The 21,401-nt window shown below is 40.7% G+C and overlaps 1 protein-coding gene across 2 annotated transcripts in view; it reads left to right on the top strand.

Moving 5' to 3' along the window:
* Nucleotides 1-21,401, top strand: part of Kcnq5 (potassium voltage-gated channel subfamily Q member 5) — a 565,394-nt gene that overhangs the window by 468,042 nt on the left and 75,951 nt on the right. The window contains exons 8-9 of one of the 2 annotated variants that reach the window (XM_045156688.1): nt 14,417-14,511; nt 18,502-18,528. In XM_045156688.1, the coding sequence (XP_045012623.1) occupies nt 14,417-14,511; nt 18,502-18,528 (122 nt within the window). The remainder of the gene's footprint in view (nt 1-14,416; nt 14,512-18,501; nt 18,529-21,401) is intronic. The other variant, XM_045156689.1, reaches the window with a different exon arrangement.

The following is a 21,401-nucleotide window of genomic DNA, read 5'->3' as shown; positions in this document are numbered from 1 at the left end:
ATTAGCCAGATGTACAAGAGGGCGCACGTGTCTGGAGTTCGTTTGCAGTGGCTGGAGGCCCTGGCGCGCCTATTCTCTCTATATATATCTGCCTCTTTCTCTCTCTGTCTGTTGCTCTCAAATAAATAAGTAAAAATAAACAAAAAAAATTAAAAAAAAAGAACTCTCTCCTTAGCTTGTCAATGACTATGGCATTCATTACCTTCAACAGAAATGGAGCTAAGAATAAAGAATAGGGGCAGCTGGAGAGATGGCTCAGAGCTAAGGCACTTGCCTACAAAGCCTAACAGCCTGGGTCCCATTCCCCAGTACTCAAGTAAAGCCAGATGCACAAAGTGGTCAATGCATTCGGAGTTCATTTGCCATGGCTAGAGGCCCTGGCATGCCCATTCTCTCTCTCTCTTCCTCCCTCTCTCTCTCTCTCTCTCTCTCCTTTCAAATAAACAAGGCAAAAATGTTTTTAAGAAAGGAAGAGGGGAAGTATGTATCAGTGTTATGAAGGAAATCTGTTTGTATCTAATGACTAAACAAGGGCGCTAAATCTCAAACAAATCTAGTGTACAACCATTGATAAGAAGGTGGGCTATTAAGCATGAATTTCAAAGCAGGTGACTGACAGTCCCTATTCTTTCTTAACTTCCAGGAGAGAAGGTAAAATTTGCTTTCTGGCAGAAAGGATGCCTAAGTAATAGAAGCTTGACATTTTGGGGCCAAGGTCTGAGGATGTAACTCAATGGCAGAGTGCCTTTACCAAACTGAGGCTCTGGGTTTGATTGCCAACACTGAAAAGAAAGTCTGAAATCAAACAATAATCAACAGAGGGAAAGAGAAGTACACACTTCAGATCACACACAAAGAACACAGAGCCTCTCCTTGCTTACCACTGCACACCAGGTTGTACTTTTCATCCTTCTAATAACATTTTCCCCTTTACTATTCTGACCCGTAATTTTCCTGCACTTAGAACAGTATTTTCTAGCTTGTCAGTGTGTAAGTTAGACAGTGAGCTCTCCTGGCATTCCTCTTATTATCAAGCTCTATGACATGGAACCAATAAAATACCTTATAGACATTAGACTGCTTTCCTTTTAAAAGTCAGTCTTGAGCGGGCGTGGTGGCGCACGCCTTTAATCCCAGCACTCGGGAGGCAGAGGTAGGAGAATCGCCATGAGTTCAAGGCCACCCTGAGACTACAGAGTTAATTCCAGGTCAGCCTGGACCAGAGTGAGACCCTACCTCGAAAACCCCCCCCCAAAAAAAAAAAAAAGTCAGTCTTTGGAGGAGTTTTCTATGAGCATCAATTGTGATAATATAGAGCTGTTCTCCCAATATAGTAATCTCTAGCTCCATGTGGCTATCTAGACAGCCACATTAAACTTGGGTGCGTTCATGTACTAAACATTTATTGTGTTGTTTGACAGCTTTAAATGACTATTAGTTACCATATTCCCCAAGACAGAGAAAACAGCAGGCATGTTTCTGGTCAGATGTGTCCTTAACAACTAAATTCCCAAACAATTTCCAACTGAACTTGAAAAATATTTTTTTTCATACAGCAGATCAATAGAGTAGAGAAATTTATATGTTCGTAATTAAAATATGGCAGACTTAGAAAACCCACAAATTGGGAGACAATGCTGACTGAACAGCTAGTTTGGAGGCCTACATCTTTACATTATGGAGCTTGCTGTGTAATGTATTGTGATCGGCATTTGAATTCGTTCAAAATATGGGGGTTGGGGAAATGAATCGGCAGGTGAGCGCACTTGTAAGCATGAGGGTCTGAGAAGGCCTGGGTTCAATCCACAGCATCCATAGAAAGAGACATGCCGGGGCTGGAGAGATGGCATAGCTGTTAAGGTGCTCACCTGCAAAATCAAGATTCCTCAGGACCCACATAAGCCAGATGCACAAGGTGGCACCTGCTTCTGGAATTTGTTTGCAGTGGCTGAAGGCCCTGGACAGCCCATTCTTTCTTTCTCTTTCTCTTTCTCTCTCTCTCTCTCTCTCTCTCTCTCTCTCTCTCTCTCTCTCTCTCTCTCTCTCTCTCTCTCTCTCTCTCTCTCTCTCTTTCTCTCTCTCCCTTTCTCTCTCTCTCTCTCTCTCTCTCTCTCTCTCTCTCTCTCCCTTTCTCTCTCTGTGTGTGTGTGTGTGTGTGTTTGCTTCTTTCTTTCTCAAATAAATAAAATAAATAAATAAATGAAAAGACGTACAATCCTTTTAAAAAGACAGGCCATGTACACCTATAATCCTAGCCTGGTAGAGGGTGGAGATAGGAGAGTCACTGGTCAGCCAAACTGATTGCTGCTGCAGGCTCAGTGAGAGACTGCACCTCAAGAAAACAATGCAGAAGGAAAGTAGAAGAGGAAACCGGCCATTCTCCTCTACCCCATCAGGCATGCGCATCTGCACACCCATGTGCATACACTCTATATACACACACCATGCACAAGTATCTGTGATAGTAGAATGAAATCAGATTCTCCCTAAAATTCAGGTTATACATTTGTTTTGATAGAAAAGAATGCAAACGACAAGTTTTGAAATGTTCAAGAATATCTTTAAAATCTACTCATAGTTTCAGGGACCAAAAATTCAACTTCATTTAAATTTAATTCCCATATTCAATTCAACTTAATTCCCTCATTCTGTTGCAATTTATTTATTATACATGGTAATAAGATATGATTCATTTGTTCATTGCTCTTATATATGCTTTGAACAGAATTCAGAGATTTAGGTCTTGATTCTATATTGTAGAAATTTATTTTAAAATTTAGACATAAGATTTGAAGCCTAGAGTGTATTGTAAAGCAAGCCTTGTTTGCTGGTCCTCTCATTTTCTTGCCCAACAACCCTGACTTGGTTTTCTGAATGTCCACAGACAAGACCCAAAGCAATTCTATTTGCGTTAAGCCAAATTCACTATCTTCCCATAAAGACAAGAGAGATGCTCAGGTTGCTTTATCATTTGGTTGGTCAGAGAACTAAATTAACCAGCATCTCAAGGTTTTAGGAGAAAAAAAAGTTATAAACCCCATAAGCTTGTAGCAAATTTAGCTGTGTCAATATCTTTGCATGATTCATTTAAATTAACTTTTCATTTCAAGTGGAGCAGTTTGGGAAAAGAAATCAGTTCTCAGTAACATTTTGAATACCTGCCCAAATGTCACAAGTTTTATTAATAATGCCTAAGACTTATGAAGTGCTTTTTAGTGTGCGGAGTGCTTCCAACACATTATGTCACTTGATCCTCAAGACAAGCCTAGGAGGAACTGGGACTAAAATCGCTGCTGTATGAATCCAAATTCTTTTCACAAAGCAATATTGCACCTTGAGCCTTGGGGTTGCAACGGGCAGTTTCACCAGGGTTTCATATCAGAACCCGATTCTCAGGAGTTTGAACAAGTTCAGGGTGAGGCCAAAACCAGAAACGGATATTTTGTAAAATTGATACTAATGGACAGCTGGAGTGTGGAAGATGCTGCTTGAGGAAGCTATTTAGTGCAAAGGAAAACAATTGCATATTGAAAGGCTGGCTTCCTCTGATTAACTTTGTTCTCCTTCAGTTACCCTAACGTGGGGCTACCAATCCCCAGTCTCAAGTCACTTGTACATGGCTGCCTGCTTCAGTTGTAAGTGCAGATTCTTAAGACAATGGTAGATATCAAAAACATCACAGGGCTGCAGAGATGGTTTAGCCAAAGAACCCAGGTTCAATTTCCCTAGTACCCACATAAAACCAGATACACAAGGTGGCACATGCATCTGGAGTTCCTTTGTAGTGGCCAGAGGACTTGGTGCACATATTTTCTCCCTCCCTCCCTCCCTCCCTCCCTCTCTCTCTCTCTCTCTCTCTCTCTCTCTCTCTCTCTCTCTCTCTCACTCACACACACACACACACACACACACACACAACTAAAACAAAATATTTTTTAAAAAATCACAAAGTTGCCATTATATTCATGATCTCACAGTGACTGATGCCACCTGCATAAGACCTGTATAATAGCAGAAAAAATGGATAACATCAAAATAGAAGAGAGACTAGTTGGAAAGAAGGAACTCAGTGGAGAAAGGATTCAAGAGGGGGAAACGAGGATGGTAGGAAGGGATAATGATCACTGTGTATTGTTTATATCCTATATCTATGGAAGTTGTCAATAAAAGTTTTAAAGACATAGGACAATAAGCTGCATAATATGAGGACAAACAATGATGACGTCAAAGGAGAAGAAAAGATAGATGGAAAGAAGGGATTCAGTGGAGCAGGAATAAAGGAGGAGAGGAGAGACAAGGAAGGTTGGGTGGGTATTATAATCAGGATACATGGTATATATGCACTGAAGTTGTCAATAAGTTTTTAAAAATGACTTCAGAAAAAGTAGAAGCAATGATAAAGTTGTGCTAAACTCTCAGAAAGTACAATAAAAAGACAGAGAAGGAAAACAACACAAAAAAGATAGGAAAATTGATGGACCCTTTGATGGTATCTGAGACCCAACTAATGGGGTACCTCAAATACAGTACAGAGAAATGAAGGAAAGGATTTTACCTGAGAAATATTATACTGTGACACTCTGGAACTAGAGGACAGGAGTGGCCACAGAAAACAACTCCCAAAAAGACTGCACTGTGAGCCAGAAATGCCATGCCAAGATGATCATAGTGGGAGAGCAGAATGCAGGGATGAAGTGCAGAGCAAACGGGTAAAAACAAGTGGGGGAGAGTCATCCTACATTCTTCCTGAGCTGAGCAAATTCAAAGGGCAAAGAATTAAGATGGCATTTAGTATCTCATTAGAAACTGAAATCTTGGAAGATAGGGGAACAATACATTCAAAATTGGGGAGAAAAATTGCTTCCAACCTAAAACTCTACACACAGCGAAACCACTCATAAAGTAGGGAACAGCACAAAGGAATTTTTGATTATCCAAGATGGCAAAGTTTTACCTGCCTCTTGCCCTTACTCAGTGGCTATCTGGATTGAATTGGTCTTCCAATGCAAGGAATTAAACCATGACAATAAGAGGCATGAGATGCAAAGGAAGTCTCTGTGAGGACAAGGAAAGGAAGTCCCAGGACCACGATCACAGCAGGTCTGGACATAAGAGGAAGCAGAAAGCTGAGAGAGCTCCCTGGTGAGAGAGCTACAAAAGTACAAAAAAAAAAAAAAAATAGGAGCTGGAGAGATGGCTCAGTGGTTAAGGTGCTTGCCTACAGGGCCTAACAACACAGGTTCAGTTCCTCAGTACACACGTAAAACCAGATACACAAAGTGACACATGCATCTGGAGTTTGTTTACAGTGGCGAGAGACCCTGGTGGGCCCATTCTCTCTCTCCCTCCCTCCCTCTTTCTCTCTCTCTCTCTCCCTCTCTCCCTCCCTCCCTTACTCTCTCTCACTCTTCCCCCCCACCTCTGCAAATAAATAAAACTATTTTTTAAATGGAGCTGAGAGACTCCATGCTGTATTTGTCTATAGGAATTTTACATTTCTATAAGTAAGATCAGGAATTCCTTAACTGCATAGTACATAGTAGTTTAAGAAGACAAATCACAAAATTAAAATAAACTGGTCATGGTGATGTATGTGTTTAATCCCAGCACTTGGGAAGCAGAGGTAGGAAGATTGCCATAAGTTTGAGGGCAGCCTGGGACTACAGAATAAGATCCAGGAGCTAAAGTGAGACCCTAGGTCAAATAAACTTAAAAAAAAGAAAAGAAGAAGAAGAAGAAGAAGAACAGCAGCAAGAACACCAAAGGAAGTAATGTGTGTGTGTGTGTGTGTGTGTGTGTGTGTGTGTATAATATTAAACCATGACAATAAGAGGCATGACCTAGAATTCACTGTATAGTCTCAAGGTGACCTTGAACTCACTGCAATCCTCCTATCTCTGCCTCCCGAGTGCTGGGATTAAAGGAATGTGCAACCACACCCAGCTGATATATATTCTTTAAATATATATGTGAATAAAGAGTAGTCACAGTACCTAGTATTTAGTCAAACTTTCTCCCCTAAAAAGAATTAGACTGACATTGTTCCACTGCCAAATTGGAATTGCTAATTACATGGTCATGATAATACAAACTCTAAATTATAACAGAACTAAAAACCGAGACATGAGAATGCCGGCAGGATGAGAGGAGGCAAAGAGAGCCTGTAAAGTTGCCGTGCTCTTATTGTTCGTGAAAGATGCTGGAAGTCAGGAATATGAGAACTGCACACGGATGTGTTCAGACATGCTTTGCTTACCATTTACCCTCACTCAGTAATTACCTTGGCAGAATCCTCCCTTCAAAACAAGGAGATGACCCATGAGAGTTAGAGGCATGAGACCCAAAAAAAACAGGAAAAGGCAAATGCAAGGCAGGGAAAATGTCAAAAGTTAGTCCATAATACCTGAAATTGAAATAGAAGTGTAAAGGTAATCCCAAATAGTAAAGATTCTTTAAAAAAATAATAGAAATGAGGGCTACAGAGATAGCTCAGCAGTTAAAGATACTTTCTTGCAAAACCTGATGGCTTGAGTTCAATTCCCTGGTACCCATGTAAAGCCAGATGCACAAGGTGGTGCATGTATCTGGAATTTAAAAACAAAAATAGAAATGGAGCTGGAGAGATTGTTTCATGGTTAAGGCATTTGCCTGTCAAGACAAAGGATCCAGGTTCAATTTCCCAGGACCGACATAAACCAGATGCACAAGGTGGCACATGCATCTGGAGTTCTTTTACAGTGGCTGAAGGCTCTGGCACACCCATTCTCTCTATCTCTCTTCTCTTCTTCTTCTTCCTCTTCTCCTCCTCCTCCTCCTCCTCCTCCTCCTCCTCCTCCTCCTCCTCCTCCTCCTCCTTCTTCTTCTTCTCTCTCTCTCTCTCTCTCAAATAAATAAAATAAATTTTAAAAAATAGAAATGAAAACTACCATATGAACCAACTGTCCCACTCAGGGATATATATCTGAAGGAAATCTAAGTCAGCCTACAACAGAGATACTTGACCATTTGTTTATTACAGCTCTATTTATAACAGTCAAAATACAAAATCAGCTTAGATGTCACCAGCAAGTGAATGGATCAGAAAAAAAAGTCACAGAGAGAGAGAGAGAAAGAGAGAGAGAGAAGAGTTTTATTCAGCCATAAAGAACAAAATTGGGCTGGAGATATGGCTTGGCAGTTTAGGCACTTTCCTGCTAAGCCTAAGGACCCAGGTTCAATTCCTCAGAACCCACGTAAGGCAGATGCACAAGGTGGCACATGCATGTGGAGTTCGTTTACAGTGGCTAGAGGCCCTAGAGTACCCATTTTCTGTCTCTCTTTTCCCTCTCTCCCTCCCTCTCTCTCTCTCTCTCTCCTTGCAATAAGTATAAAAACATTTTTTAAAACTTATTTTAAAAGGAACAAATTATGTTGCATAAAAGTTGATATTGCTGGGATTCATCAGGTAAAGTGAAATAAGACACACTCAGAATAAAAGTATTCAGTAAGTATATGTGTGTATATTGTGATAGTATAAGGGGTACAATTGCAGAAACTAAGAGGACTAACAGGAAGTGGAGAACAAGAGAGGGTCAGAGCAGGCTGATTATGATCAAAGCACATATAATTTTGACATGTGTGATGGGTTATATTGAATCTTGATTGGGTTAATTGGGGTAAGAAAGACCTATCTTGGGCTGGAGAGATGGCTTAGCGGTTAAGCGCTTGCCTGTGAAGCCTAAGGACCCCAGTTCGAGGCTCGGTTCCCCAGATCCCACGTTAGCCAGATGCACAAGGGGGCGCACGCGTCTGGAGTTCGTTTGCAGAGGTTGGAAGCCCTGGCGCGCCCATTCTCTCTCTCTCCCTCTATCTGTCTTTCTCTCTGTGTCTGTCGCTCTCAAATAAATAAGTAAAAATTAAAAAAAAAAAAAAGAAAAAGAAAAAGAAAGACCTATCTTAACTGTGAGCAGGGTCCTGGACTATATAAAAGTGAGATCACTGGCTAAGCACCAGCATTCATAATTCTGCTTTGCACTGAATGTGACTAGCTGCCTCTAGCTCTTGCCACCCTGCCTTCCCTGCCATGATGGGCTATCGCCAGAACAGTAAGCTGAAGGAAACCGTTTCCCCTAAAACTGATTTTTGGCAGATGTTTTTACTCAGCAATGAGATGGTAACTGACACAGAAAACGGGTGCCAAGAAGTGACACCATTTCTGTGATATACCTGACTATGTCACTGTTAGTATTTTGAAACTGGTTTAGGGCGGAATATGAAAACATTTGGAAATTTGGACTAGAAAACCCCTACAATGCTCTAAGTAGAGCTTAATGTGCCATTCTAGTGAGAGTTTGAAGGCCAGATGAGCAAGAGAAATGTGTGAATTGTGGAGGTTCATCTCATGAGGTTCCAGAAGGGTAAAAGGGCTCTATTGGAGCAGTTCATCCTGAAAGAGAATCTGACTGCTTTCTGTCCATGTCCTGAGAACTAAGCAAAGTTGAATTCTAAAGTAATGGACTAGTGTATTTAGCAGAGGAAATTTTAAGGCAGAATTGCATTGAATCTGTGGTACGGCTTCTCGTTGCTGTCCTAATTCAGATCTATGATGAAAGAGAGCATAAAGATATGAAAGATTTTTTTAAAAATTGGCAGAGAAAGAAAAGTAAACAAATTGAAGCCCCAGGCTCTGGGACTACAACTGTTTTGGTGATAATTGTGAAAGAGATTGCCACCCTTAAAAGCAAGCCAGTGCTCTACACTGAGACAAAAGGAAAGATACACTGAGGACAAGACTCAACCATTGCAGGCTTAAGATAGGAAGAATGCAAATTCTTTTGAAGGGAGAAGGCCTTTAGGAAGAAGGCTGAAGGAATTCCATGCTCCTCAAGGTCAGCATATAGAGGCTGTTACAGCTTCATTCCACAAGCTCCAGGCCTCATCTATATCTGACCGCTGAATGGGTAGCATTGCCATGTGGTACTGGTTTGAGGAAAATGAAAGACACAAGATTGATGTGTCATAAAGTATTGTACCATGGTTCCAGAGAGCCACTGATTCTAAGCAACATGAGCCAGAGCCAAAGTCCCTGTGAGGCTGTTGCATGAAGCTATGAAGGGGAACCCTAAGTTGCAATGGAGACCTCAGGCTGGTAGACATGCCAAGGCAATGGGACCTCTGCCAAGAAAAGTTCTTTGGCTTGAGGTGGATCTGGCCCATGATGAAGGCCACTGGCAGCACAGCTGGAGGAGTGAAGCTCTTCCATCCCTTTGGAGCCCAGATGATCCCTCCATGAGTCCCGGTGGCAGACAAGGAATTGCAGGATTTGGACTTTGCCCTGATGGGTTTTTGTTTTGTGTTGTTCATTTCTTACTATTCTCTCATCTGTCCCTTTTGGATTAAGAATGTTTACTTTATACCAATGCATGTTGGAAGCATGTAGTTCAATTTTGATGTTATTGGATCTTATAGTTGAGAGATTGCCTGTTTTAGAAGACACACCGCACTTACATTTTTGGTGGTTTTTTTTTTTCCTTTGTTTGTTTTGAGGTAAAGACTCTCTCTCTTTATCTGTCTCTTGCTCGCTTGCTCACTCGCTCTCGCTCTCACTCTCGCTCTCGCCCATACTGACCTGAAATTCATTATGTAATCTCAGGCTGGCCTCAAACTCACAGTGGTCCTCCTATCTCTGCCTCCCAAGTGCTAGGGTAATGGACAAGCACCATGATGTCTGGCATGCACTTAAACTTTTAAATGGTGTTGGAGCTGTTAAAGACTATGAGAACTTTTAAAGTTGGAGTGAATGCATTTTGCATTGTGGGCTGACCATCAACTTATGGGGATTAGGGATGGAAAGTTATGACATAAGCATGATACGTTTGGGTGTCACATTGACAGTGGGTGGACTTAAGATGGTTTATATTGATTGTCAACTTGACAGGACCTAGAATTACCTGTAAAGTCTCATCTTGACTGGGTTAAATGTGGTGGGAAGACCCACCTTAACTGGTCAGTGTCCTGGATTATATTAAGGGAAGATTTCTGGCTGAGCAACAATCAGGCTCTGCTGCATCCTTGCTGTGAACTGAGTATAGCTAGATGACCAGGGAGATGCCTGAAGCTCTTGTCACCATGCCTTCCCTGTACAGTGGGCTGTCACCTAGAACTAAAGCTAAAATAAGCCTCCCTTAAACTGATTTTTGTCAGGAATTTTGTCTCAGCATTCAGAAGGTAACCAATGCAATATGCATTTATGTAGATGTCCTACGAAAAAAAACTATTTTGTACATTTATTACAAAAATAGAAATAACTATAAGAATAGAAGAGAAATTCGTGTGAAGGGGAAAAGGGCTGCTTGTTTACATCCTAAATCTTTCAGGACTGAAATATTAGAGTAGGAAACAAGTGAGTTCCATGTCAATCTGCCTTTGGCAGCCAGCTGAAATTTTCTCGACCATATCAAGAAAGAGTCAGACTTACCATGAGTCTACTCTCTGTGCAATACGAATTAAATTCTCCTCCCCAAAACAGAATTACGCTTATATTTTACTTACAGTTCTAAACTAAAATTTAAATCAGTTTGGCTGCTTTGAACACCAGAGTTGACTGACTGATAGCAAGCTTGGCTTTCATTTCTTTCTTGTTAATTTATCCTTTGCAGATCATACAAAGGGGAGGGTTGAATTTCAGCTACCAGGAGGAATTTGCAAAGCTAAAAGACAAAGTCATAGAGAATACAAGTTGTGAAGTTACCCTTCCCACTTCCATTTTGACAATTAAGTAGCATCAGTTTTGAGGCAGATGTGGTCTGTACCTCTCATCTGCAAAGCATTTTCTTTTTCGAGGGAGGGTCTCACTCTGGTCCAGGCTGACCTGGAATTAACTATGTATTCTCAGGAAAGCCTTGAACTCACGGTAATCCTCCTACCTCTGCCTCCCGAGTGCTGGGACTAAAGGCGTGTGCCACCACACCTGGCTTGCAATCATTTTTAGAAGAGTGAAGACGAAAAAAGAGGTTAGTTATTGAGCTCAATTTGATAGTTTTAAAAAAAAGTGATCAAGAAGCCAGTAAAGAAAACATTCAGTTCCTCATTCTCTTTTGCTTCCAACCATTTATAACTGTAACAGGCAACACCTGGTCCCACTTTGCATTGCTGTTTTGGATTTCTTGATTAGTATTGAATTATATACAGTACTGTTATATGTATCTAGTTCTACAATATTCTTGCTTTCAGAGTAACTGAATTCACATATACACCATGCTTTCCAGGGAAATTGTTTAAAACAGCCATTTATGTTCTCCCACCATTGGCGGGTCTCTGGAACGTGCTACAATAAAAGCTGCGGTAAATCCAGCTACGCATGGCAGCTCACATTTACAATCGCAGCAACCGTAACTCGGAAGCAAGAAGTTCACCATGGGTTTCAAAGCCAGTCTGGACTATGCAAAAGAAACATTATTATTATTATTATTATTATTATTATTATTATTATTCATGTCTTCTAGTGATCACTCTAAAAATTGTGTGTGTACTGCCAGGCATGGTGGTACACGCCTTTAATCCCAGCACTCGGGAGGTAGAGGTAGGAGGATTGCCGTGAGTTCAAGGCCACCCTGAGACTCCATAGTGAATTCCAGGTCAGCCTGGGCTACAGTGAGACCCTACCTCGAAAAACCAAAAAACAAACAAACAAACAAAAATTGTGTGTGTAGCCAGGCATAGTGGCTCACACCTTTAATCCCAGCACTTAGCAGGCAAAAGTAGGAGGATTTCCATGAGTTCAAGGCCACCCTGAGACTACATAGTGAGTTCTAGGTCAGCCTGGGCTAGAGGGAGACCCTACCTCAAAAAACAAACAAAAAAAATTGTGTGTGTGCGATTGCAACACCTAAAGTTACAAAATCCACAGATTTATCAATTAAATGATCATCAGCTCTGTGGCCAAGGCTTCAAGCAAGGTATTCTGCTTGAAAACAGAAAACCTTCCATGCATACGTTTAAAAAATCCCTCAGGTTTTATTGAATGTTTTTCTAGATTTTCATGTCACCTATGAAGCAAACAGCACATTTCTAAAAAGAACTGGGTGACTGCGTAATCTACACTCAGATCAACAGAATATGACTTGTCTGTCCCTTTCTCAGTCACAACTTCCCAGTGACAACCACTGCATCACCCTGTAACAGCATGGGGTAATATTCGCAGGTGTCTGTGCTCTGTGGAGTCTTGTTCATAACACTGAATATTGTTCACAGGAAGTCCATCCATACTATAAGGCAAGTTTTCAGTTTATGCTACTATTGATAGGTGTCCAGACATTTCTACCTTTACTTAAAAAAATGTGGTGCATGGGCTGGAGAGATGGCTTAGTGGTTATGCGCTCGCCTGTGAAGCCTATGGACCCCGGTTCGAGGCTCGGTTCCCCAGGTCCCACGTTAGCCAGATGCACAAGGGGGCACACACGTCTGGAGTTCGTTTGCAGTGGCTGGAAGCCCTGGCGTGCCCATTCTCTCTCTCTCTCCCTCTATCTGTCTTTCTCTCTGTGTCTGTCGCTCTCAAATAAATAAAATAAAATGAACAAAAAAAAATTAAAAAAAAAAAAAATGTGGTGCTTATCTTTTAGTGAACATACTTAGTCTTATCTATTTATCGAAGATTGAATCTCTATATCTAATATATATATATATATATATTCCTTGAATAGATACTGCCAGTTTTTCAAATAGTTTTTCAAATAGTTCTGCCAATTTTTACCTTGTTGTTCAGCTCATATTTATTCAGTGATATTCTTAGGAAAAAGAATATAATTAGATCACTTTTTTCTTCACTGTAGGCTTCAAAATCTTGATAGTTATACAGTAGGGAGGTGACCCATTTAGATGAATTTTCTGCATAAATAGAATGCTCTGAGTAATGAATCATAATAAATAATTTCTCTGAAGAGATTGGAGTAAACACTTGGTTATTAGAGACATTTGCAGGTTCATTGCAAAGGAATAAATTTACCAAACTGTATATGGGAAAGTAAGTACAGGCAATTTCTCTTGATCATGGTATCTCCCCTGACAGGTAAGTATTGTGCAGGCAATTTCTCAAGTATACAGTTCAGATGCAAGCTCTTCCAACTACGGTCATTCAGCAGTCAGTAAAATTCCCAGTGGTGGGTTGTGACTAGGCAGCCAGCAATGGAGACGGTATCTCAACCTTCTCAACCTCCAATGAAACTCTGCCTCTCACTGACCATTATCCATCTTCTTGTCTACAAAATCGGGGTCTTAACTGATACTTTAGAAGTATTGCATAAATATACTATATAAGTCAGATGTCGCTATATAAAGGAGACAGTTTACAGTTTACATTTTACATCATAGAGATTAAAGTGTTTTTAGGGCTGGAGAGATGGCTTGGCTCTTAAGGCACTTACCTGCAAAGCCAAAGGATGCAGGTTCAATTCCCCAGTACCCACATAAAGCCAGATGCACAAAGTGGCACGTGCCTATGGAGTTAGTTTGTAGTGTCTAGGAGGCCCTGGAACACCCATTTCTCCCTCTCTCCCTCCCTCTCTCTCTCTCTCTCTCTCTCTCTCTCTCTCTCTCTCTCCCCACTCTGTCTCTCTCCCAAATGAATAAATAAATAAATATTTTTTAAAGAGTTCTTAGATCATATCATTAAGTCCTTAGATGTTAGTGTGGCATGGTGGCACATGCCTTTAATCCCAGAACTTGTGAGGCTGAGGTAGGAGGATCACCATTAATTTGAGTGAGTTTCAGGTCAGCCTGGGCTAGAGTGAAACCCTACCTTGGGGAAAAAAAAAAAAAAAAAAATCCTTAGATACTCTCCAGTTGTAATCTGAGAAAAATACATTTCCCTTTATCTTGTTCTAACCCAGCCTTTTGTTACTACAATTATGTTTAGCAGTAGATAATTGCATAATTCAATTTCAGGTATTTCACTAATTAAATCATTAAGATACTTTACAGGTCATTGTTTTACCAGTTTAATAGTTGTTTGGTGGGGAGGGGGAATTTGTAAAATTTTGCTTCTATTTTATCAAAGATTGATAAAAGACCAGTCCCTAGAATGTATAGTCATGATCAGCTTGTTTAACCAGTATTTAGGATATCAGTATTTATTTACCAGTTAATCATTACCAGCTTTGTTTCAGATAATATAGAATTTTTCCCCAACCGTTTCAAAATTGTATTATGTTACTCTTTCAGGTTCTTTTGTTGTTTGATGTAAGCTGTTTTGAAAAGCAGTTCTGTGTGGCCAGTTGAAAATGCCTAAGTCATCTGCTTCTTACTATGGGCACTCATTGAGGCCAATTATGATAAGGGGAAGACTCTTAATGTGGAGTGATTTAATAATGCCTCTTTTCCTGTCGTTCTATTTCCTGCTCTCTTCTCTTTTCCTCTGTGCCCTCCTGTGTGGCGTATGCAGTGCGTTTGGCGCAGCTATGCAGCTGATGAGAAATCTGTTTCCATTGCAACCTGGAAGCCACACTTGAAGGCCTTGCACACCTGCAGCCCTACCAAGTAGGTATCGGTGACAGCTGGTGTTGGAGTTGAGTCTTTTCTAGATGTTAAACAAAGCATATACATGCAGAAAAGTCCCAATTTGGAGCCTGTTTTCTTCTGTATTGCTCTAAGAGATATTTAAGTCTTTCTAGCAAAAACTCAAGTAGCGCACTAAATGGAACCAGCATTATTTCTTGCCATCCACGGGTCAGCATTCAAGATTTAAGGAACAGAAACTTTTATAGGAATATTTTCTCCTAACTCATAGTACTTTTCTAATATCACATCTCAGAAAACCAAAGTACTTGAAAAACATGTATCTTCCCATTCATCACCTGACCCCAGGAGGGGATTGCTTTGACAGCAACATATCTTTATGACACTTAAGTCTGTCAAAGTCATTCCTCATTTGGATCCTCATACAGCATGGACCCCAAGCTTTCAGTTTAGAGTCAAACTAATAGCAGTGAGATGGAGAGAAGACAGAGAGGGAAGAATTGGAGTCTACTGGAAGTATAGTTTACGATGAGGCAATGGAACCAATCAGATTAAAGTTTGTAATCACATTCCAAATTTCAGAGTTACATCCCATTCACTTTTCAGCGGGCAAAGCAGATCATCCAGCCACACCCAAAGCCAAGGAATCTGAAAGCAAAATCCTACCATGTACCTGAAGGCAGGGAGAGAAATAAAACATGGAAAAAATATGAACGGTCCTAAGAATGACCACAGTGACCTTTATTCCAATGAAGAGTCTGTAGCCATCGAGTCCTAGGCTTTAGTTCAACCAGCAAAGAATTTGCTTGGTTACAATCACCATTTGATTGAAGAGGCTTACATCAAAACACCAAAGCCAGTCAGTCATGAGAAAGGCTCTCTGTGAGTCACGCTGCTTGATAAGAAGAGTTAATTCTTTGTGTTGTTCAAAAGGCGTTAAGCTGCTTTACCCTCCTCATGTCTTAGTGCATTGGCTTCCCACCTTCGTACCCACCAAATAAAACCTCTTAGTCTTCATGGCTCAGGAGATACAAGGCCCCTCATTACCTGACAAGGAAAACCACCTTATTCTTACTGGCCTTGAAGGTGTATCAGCAGGGGGCAACTTTTCCTGCCTAGTTCCCTGTGTGGATATGCTAATGGAGGCTTGTCACCTTAGTGCCACACGTGCCTCTGGGAAGCACCAGACCTGCCATTGACTAACATGATTCCTTAAGTGCTGGCCCTGGGCCTCAGCCTCCCCAGTCAAGAAAAGGAAAAAAAAAAAAAAAGCTGGCAAGATGACACCTAAGGGCTAATAGGATATGTGTCTTAGAGGTGAGTAACTAAACTGTTGGCATCTGGAACAGAATGATTCAGAATCCAGGCCCCGCCAGACATATGCAGACTTGTGCTTGTGTTTGTGTGTGTGTGCGCTCACGCGTGTGTGTGTGTGTGTGTGTGTGTGCGCACACACACGCACACACACACACACACACACACACACACACACACGGACATTAGAGAGGATGGACTATCAACAAGGAGAGAAACCTGGCTACTGTTAGGTAAATGCATGGATCAGGAGCCTCTTTTCATGCAGACTTTAAATTTTACTCGGATCCTTTTATTGAACATTAGATCATTTCTGTGTTTTGGTATGGAAAAGAAAACAGAAAAGCACTGTTGTGCCATCTACTCCACGGGAATCAGAGCAAAAAATGAGAATTGTATGGAAATCCTGTTTCTCACTTTTGTGAAGCTTTCTAGATATTTTTTTTAAGTTGGTAGAAAATTGATAGAGTGTTCTCAAGTGTCAGAAGAGAAGGGTTTATTATCATATGTGGTTATCTCTGGCTTCTTGCTTACTGCAGTCTTGGATTAAAAGTCAATCTGAAACTTGGAAAAGCTATTTAATAATGAGTCAATTCTCTAAGTGCAGCACCTATTATTTTCTCACATAATTTCCTCTTTTCCTCTGATACTTTCCCTGGTTTAAGTGGGGATGGATATAGAGGAGAATTAATGCAAACACCTGACTTCATCCTGCCCCAATGCGCCATTAGCCATGCCTCCATTCACCTTTCCCTGCAACCTCATTAACATCGGCATTTCTGACCCCGCTTGCTGAGGAAGAGTGATTTGTCCTAAATAACATTCACAGTTTCTGCATGTACTGATACTAGTCACCCAGTGATAATTTCATTGGTCTTCTGGTTTAGAATTGTTGCTATTTTCATTGCTCTTTGTTGAATCTGTGAAAATGTAATGAAAAATTATGAGCTTTTCCAAGAATAATATTCAATGCCTAAGAAGTCAGAACTTTGCCTACAATGTTAATGTATTCTCAGACTCCCTGAAGCCAGATTCAGAACCTTTGCTTTGGAAAGAAAACCTACTTCAGTCGAGTTTCTGTTTGTGAAAAGAATAATTTACAATGACTTAAGAGAATAACTTATACATATCATTAGCTAGCTCATAGAATGTAGATTTACATACTAACAAATATAAAAAGCTCTTTTAATTTATATAATGGCTCTCTTTTTTTAACAGAGTCTAAGAACTTCTAAAAACAAAGATCACTCATTTTTCATGTATTCATCCAACAAGTATTTGCTGAATACCTATTAAATGTAAGGTAGTGTTTCAGGATCTAAGAATGAAGTAGTGAGAGAAAAATAAATATAGTTAGAATCTCAGAGCCTGATAAATATATACTCAAGGGATATTGTGAATAGACAATAAGAATAAATACATGAAATATCAGCAAGTACTAAGGGAAAAAAATGTAACAAGCTAGGAGATGCCAAAGGCTGCAATTTTAAATTGATAGTCAGGGAAAAGATCATTATCAACATCTCCCTCACCATCATCATAACTCATGATATTATTATCATTAAAACACACCAACTTCATACTCTGGTTCTCTAGCATATGAGAGATAGAATGGATTAATTTCATACTCCAAGTTCACCTCAAGATGTACTATGAAAGAAAGGTCCAAGAGACAACTGTGTTAAGAAGAGAGATTCAGGGAAAGGGGAATTCTGTATCTTCTCAAACCTGCCTGGGATGCTATCCAACCATTTCTTATTCTTTCTAAACCTAGTTTTTCTCTTGCATACACTATGCATTAGAAAGCTGAACAGTACTAGTTCAAATTTTTGTTTTAGTGACAGAAAGATTTATAGAGGAAAACATTTTTTCCTGATTCTCAAAGTGAGCAAAGGTTATATAAAGGCTAAAACTAAGGTAAAAGTGGTATTTTCAGAGAATGAATGTTTTTGTAAGAAGCTATAGGAAATCACCAAGCCCCAAAGATGCCCTGAGAGTCTCTAAGAAATCACAGAAACTATCTAAGGTTATGCCTTCCCATTTAGTCATAATAAAACCAAGATTCACTAGAAAGTAAAACACCTACCCAGCGACCTGCAGTTCATTTGCAAAGGAGAGAGGCCTGGCACCCTGATACCAGTGCCTAAGTTTGCCAAACTGAGTTACTAAAAGTGCCATCGGCGACAGACTTGAAAAACTCCTGTACATTTTCTTTGTTCCTTATTACTCCAAGGGAATTAATACTCTATACAAAAGACACCCCCTCAAAAAAAAAAAAAAAAAACCTGCCTCTACAAGTGATAGAAGAGCAAGTTCACCACCCCACCATGATTTGGAAATGCCAGTCTACACAGGGACTTCAAGAACACTATAACCAGAAACATTTCCAGTGCTGGTTAGATCCGAATCACCTTCTCTGAAACGCGGATTACTTTGGCAAACGAACAATCTATAGTGCTTGGCTATGTGGGCAGTATTGGACCTGCTTCATTATGTGCTGTCTCATTTCTGTACCACCAAGAACATATATGAGAAAGCTGGATAGAATTATTATAAGTAATATCGCTTTTATGGATTGTACTTGCAAGGGGTTGCTTAAGGTGCTTGATCCCCCAAACTCCAGTGGGTCGTTATCAAGTGTTGTCAATGTATTCACCGGTTTATCACCATTTCTCTTCTGTCTGCACGCACCTGAAGGAAAGAGCAAGGAGACGCCTCCAGCAGGTTTGTGATTTCTCTTTGGCTACATGTCTGTTTATAAATCTGATGCCTAACAGATGTTCTAAATGTGCCTCATGAGTAAGATCGATCAACTAATACAGGATGATTAAAAGTGACCTTTCACAAGATTGCCTGCAAAGTTGGCTAGGTTTTATTGATTTTCTTTCTCCCTCCTCGGGAGCAGGAGTGTCTTTTCCTAACTCACTGCTTTTAACAATCTGCAGGGTATGGAACATTCACGGGGCAAAAAGTAATTATGGTCTTTGATTATTCCTTGATACCATTTTCCCAGTATTCAAAAGTATGTGAATGCAGTAATCTGAAGAACTAAAAGAAAAGAATTCTGAGCAGTATTAGCTTGGACAACAATTTTAGATACACTTAGCTATGTTCTAATGCTTCTCTTGGGGTAAGAAGCATTTTTCTTAAGAGGTACACTATATATGAGGTGAGAGCCAGCTGTCGCATTTCTGGGGGCCATTTCTAGCCCATTGAGCACTGAGGTTACTGAGATGGCCCAGGACCCTCTTTCAGGAAGAGAGCAGCCCTCCCATGGCTTCTTCCCCAAGGATTCATGGTGGTTCTTCCTTGAAGGAAATGCCTTGTCTCGTTCAATAGCATGGAGTTAGACATGGAGGCAAAAGAAGCAAACGAATGGTTTGGCCTGGTGTGATGGCCACATGCCTTTAATCCCAGCACTCTGGAGGCTGAGGTAGGAGGATCACTGTGAGTTCAATGCTAGTCTGAGACTACATAGTGCATTCAAGATCAGCCTGGGCTAGAGTGAAACACTACCTTGGGAAAAAAAGGGGGAGTGAGTGGGGGAGCACAGTTTGATCTGTGCTAATGAGGACCTGGAAGAATCTAGATTTGGAAACAGAATTTTAAAGGGCAGAGCCAGGTGAATCCCACGTGGACAGTATAAGGAGTGGCAGACAAACCAGCAAGAAGATGCCAGATAACCCTGAAAGGAAGAGGAGATACCAGCTGTATTGTATGGCTTTGCTTTCAGTGTTTTCTCCTATATCACCACTTACTACAGTAAAGAGAAAGCAAGGCATCCCATACCCAGATCAGGCTTCTAATTAGTAGCCAGTATGGGTCCAAGGATTGTTCCTTTAGCTTTACATGATAATAGTGATGGAATTAATTATAAATATTTATACAGTACTGAATTGCTGGTTTTAAAAATTCACCTGGGAGGGCTGGAGAGATGGCTTAGCGGTTAAGCGCTTGCCTGTGAAGCCTAAGGACCCCGGTTCGAGGCTCGGTTCCCCAGGTCCCACGTTAGCCAGATGCACAAGGGGGCGCACGCGTCTGGAGTTCGTTTGCAGAGGCTGGAAGCCCTGGCGTGCCCATTCTCTCTCTCTCCCTCTATCTGTCTTTCTCTCTGTGTCTGTCACTCTCAAATAAATAAATAAAAAATGAACAAAAAAATATTTTTAAAAAAAATTCACCTGGGATGATGAGGTTCCAGATTAGCCATTTTTGCATAAACATATAAAAAAATTCCCAAGACTAGTTGGAAAGAAGAGGCAAGGTGTGATGGAGAGGTCAGGAGAAGGTAATGGGAGGGAGTTATGATCAAAAAACATCACACAGGGCTGGAGATATGGCTTAGCAGTTAAAGCGCTTGCTGAGAAACCTAAGAACTCGTGTTCGAATCTCCAGGTCCCACGTACGCCAGACACACAGTGACGCAAGCACGCAATGTCGCCCATGCACACTAGGGGTACACGCACCTGGAGTTCATTTGCAGTGGCCGAAGGCCCTGGTGCACACACATACACACACCCATCTCTGTCTCTCTCTCTCTGCCTCTTTCTCTCTCACTCGCTCGCTCACTCTCTCAAAAAAATACATTGCATATATATATATGAAAATTACTAATAGGAAAGTTAAAAATAAAGATTCCCAAACCAAGCATGCGTGCATTCATCTACAAGTGAAGCTAGATATGGTAGCTCACCAACGCCACGCGGTCCCTGTGGGCAGGGGAGCCTGCACAGGTACAGCATCAAGGGCCCTTTCTTTTTTGGTAACCACAGAGTTAGAGCAAAGAACTTCTGATATCTGTGAGTGATGCTTCCAGAAATTCCTGTCTTACTGCAGACATTCTTCTATATTTTAAACATATTTCTAGCTAAAAAAAAAAAAAAAAAAGAGCTTCTAGCCTTTAAACTCAGCACCATTTTCACATAGACACTGGAAGAATCAAGCTGACCAGTTCTGACCCTTAGGCCTTTTTCCAGATCTGCACAGAGCTCACATATTTCTGTTGTGACAAGTTCACTTAAAAAATGTGGCACAGAATAAGTCCTAATTATTGTAAGCTATATTTTAGTCTCCTTGGTGACACTTAGAAAGGTTTCTTTGTCTTGGAAGCTTTCTATTTACAAATTATTCAATGGATGAAGTGTTTGAGAGTTCTAAGAGCAGCAACTCTCTTTGGCATGAAATACAGAACTACTTAAAGGGAAGGTCACCTATCATGTTATCATCCTCCAAGATGGATTTGTTGACACCCAAAGGGGAATTTTCTTTATTTTAATATTTTTATTGACAACTTCCATAATTATAAACTATGATAAATTCCCTCCCCTCCCCACCTTCCCCTTTACAAATCCACTCTCCATTGTATCCCTTCCCCTTCTCAATTAGTCTCTTTATTTATTTAATTAGTTAGTTAGTTTTATCAAGGTAGGGTTTCACTCTAACCCAGGCTGACCTGTAATTCACTATGTAGTCTCAGGCTAGCCTCGAACTCACAGGCATCCTCCTACCTCTGCCTCCTGAGTGCTGGGATTAAAGGTGTGTGCCACCACGCCCAGCAGTCTCCTTTATTTTGATGTCATCATCTTTTCCTCCTATTATGA

Source organism: Jaculus jaculus, chromosome 8, assembly GCF_020740685.1.
Source record: "Jaculus jaculus isolate mJacJac1 chromosome 8, mJacJac1.mat.Y.cur, whole genome shotgun sequence".
NCBI classification, from domain to species: Eukaryota; Metazoa; Chordata; class Mammalia; order Rodentia; family Dipodidae; genus Jaculus; species Jaculus jaculus.
The sequence above is the reverse complement of the archived record's forward strand: the minus strand, read 5'-3'. Positions and strand labels throughout refer to the sequence as shown.